This window comes from Austrofundulus limnaeus, unplaced genomic scaffold (genome assembly GCF_001266775.1).
Source record: "Austrofundulus limnaeus strain Quisiro unplaced genomic scaffold, Austrofundulus_limnaeus-1.0 Scaffold30, whole genome shotgun sequence".
Lineage (NCBI taxonomy): Eukaryota > Metazoa > Chordata > Actinopteri > Cyprinodontiformes > Rivulidae > Austrofundulus > Austrofundulus limnaeus.
Genome location: NW_013952432.1, coordinates 3,026,177 through 3,027,775, shown reverse-complemented (window position 1 = coordinate 3,027,775; position 1,599 = coordinate 3,026,177). Strand labels below are relative to the sequence as shown.

The window sequence follows — 1,599 nt, the reverse complement described above, 5'->3', positions numbered from 1 at the left end:
ATATATATATATATATATAAAATCTAAAGTTCTGTTGGGTTCTGCTCTGGTTCTGGTTCTGGTTCTACCTTTGTGTGTGTTCTCAGTGATCTCGGCTCGCAGCTCCTTGACGCTGCTCAGTTTGATCGCTCTCCTCCGAGGCGCAGCTGCAGCCGTCAGCTCCTCCTCTTCCTCCTCCGTCCTCGGCCTCTTCCTGCCTCACAGGTAAACAAACACAGGTGTTTACATGATGACATCACCGTCAAAACAAGCTGAAGGAACGTTGAACCCAGGCACAAACAGCAGCTAAAATTAACCAAATAAAAGCTAAAGGTTAAAGAGAGAAAACTACAACTAGGAGTAACAATTAGCCACAACAGGAGCTAAAAGCTAAAATCAGAGAAAACTAGAAAAAATATGTAAAACAAACAGAACAGCWGCTGAAAGATAAAAGGCTAAACAGCTATTAGAGGCTAAATTCAACAAACGTAGAAAAAAATGTCAGAACAGTAGCAGAAAGGTAAAGAGCAAAACAGAAGCTAAAATGAGCAAAATGTAGCTAACAGCTAAAATCAAGAAAAACTAGTGAAAAAGGGTAAAATAAAACAGCTGAAAGATAAGCAAAGAAGTCAGAAAGAGCTACGATGAGCAAAATGTAGCTAAAATCAGGAAACATTGAAAAAACGTAAAAAAACAGCTGAAAAATGAAGACCGAAACAGCCAAGAAGCTAAAATGAGTAAAATGTAGCTAAAAACTTAAAAAAAGTCTAAAAATCTAAATTTTAGATATTATCTAAAATGAAAATGGTTTAAAAAGGCTAAATGGTAAACAAAAGCTAAAATTGGCAAAACAGTAGCCGAAAGGCAGCTAAAAGCTACAAGCAGACAAAAAACAGAGCCAGCAGCTGAAGCAGATTTCAACAAGAACAAAGTTTCTGAAGCAGCCGAAAAAAACCTGAAAGCAAAAATATTTATAAACATGTTGTGTTTTATGAAAAGTATAAAGTTATAAAAATCAAAAGCCTCAGTTCTTGTGCGCACAAAGAGCCGAAGGTTTTTAAATCTGAACAGCTAAAACAAAGTTTCCTTCAGCGTTTTCACTTGTAGAGGATGAATTCAGCCACTGGGGGGCAGAAGAGACTCACAAATAAAATCTCATAAAAAACATAATTATCAAAACACCAGAGAAGAAAAACACTGATTACAAACATTTAATAAAAACAAAATGTGAAATTCCTGAAACGGCTGAACAAAGACAAGCAGCCGAAGAAGTGACCGGGTGGCTGAGAGGAGGAGGACGTTGTTTATTTAAAGCAGCTAAAGTTCTTCCTGCTTCTCTCCTTCAGGTCTGCAGGTTCTGTTCAGACCCGCTCTGGGCTCCGGTCCTGATCCGACTTGTCAGAAATGAGAACTGCAGCTGGTTTTAGCAGCTCAAACTGATTCTGTTCAGATGTGTCAGAGAAGAAAAGTCTAAACAAACTGATTCTGTTCCTCAATCCAAGCAGTCAGATTGTGGAATAATCTGGAAGATGATATTAAAAATCACTGTACGTTTAAAAGAATGTTAAACACAAGATTGTTTAAGAAATATGAAACAATATAATCTGTATTCATATATAT

General features: G+C 37.0%; 1 protein-coding gene across 2 annotated transcripts in view; it reads right to left on the bottom strand.

Moving 5' to 3' along the window:
* mlh1 (mutL homolog 1, colon cancer, nonpolyposis type 2 (E. coli)) overlaps nucleotides 1-1,599 on the bottom strand; it is a gene marked incomplete at its 3' end in the record, with an annotated part of 10,166 nt that overhangs the window by 2,121 nt on the left and 6,446 nt on the right. For both annotated transcript variants that reach the window (XM_014005455.1, XM_014005456.1), the window contains 1 exon segment: nucleotides 69-193. In XM_014005455.1, the coding sequence (XP_013860909.1) occupies nucleotides 69-193 (125 nt within the window).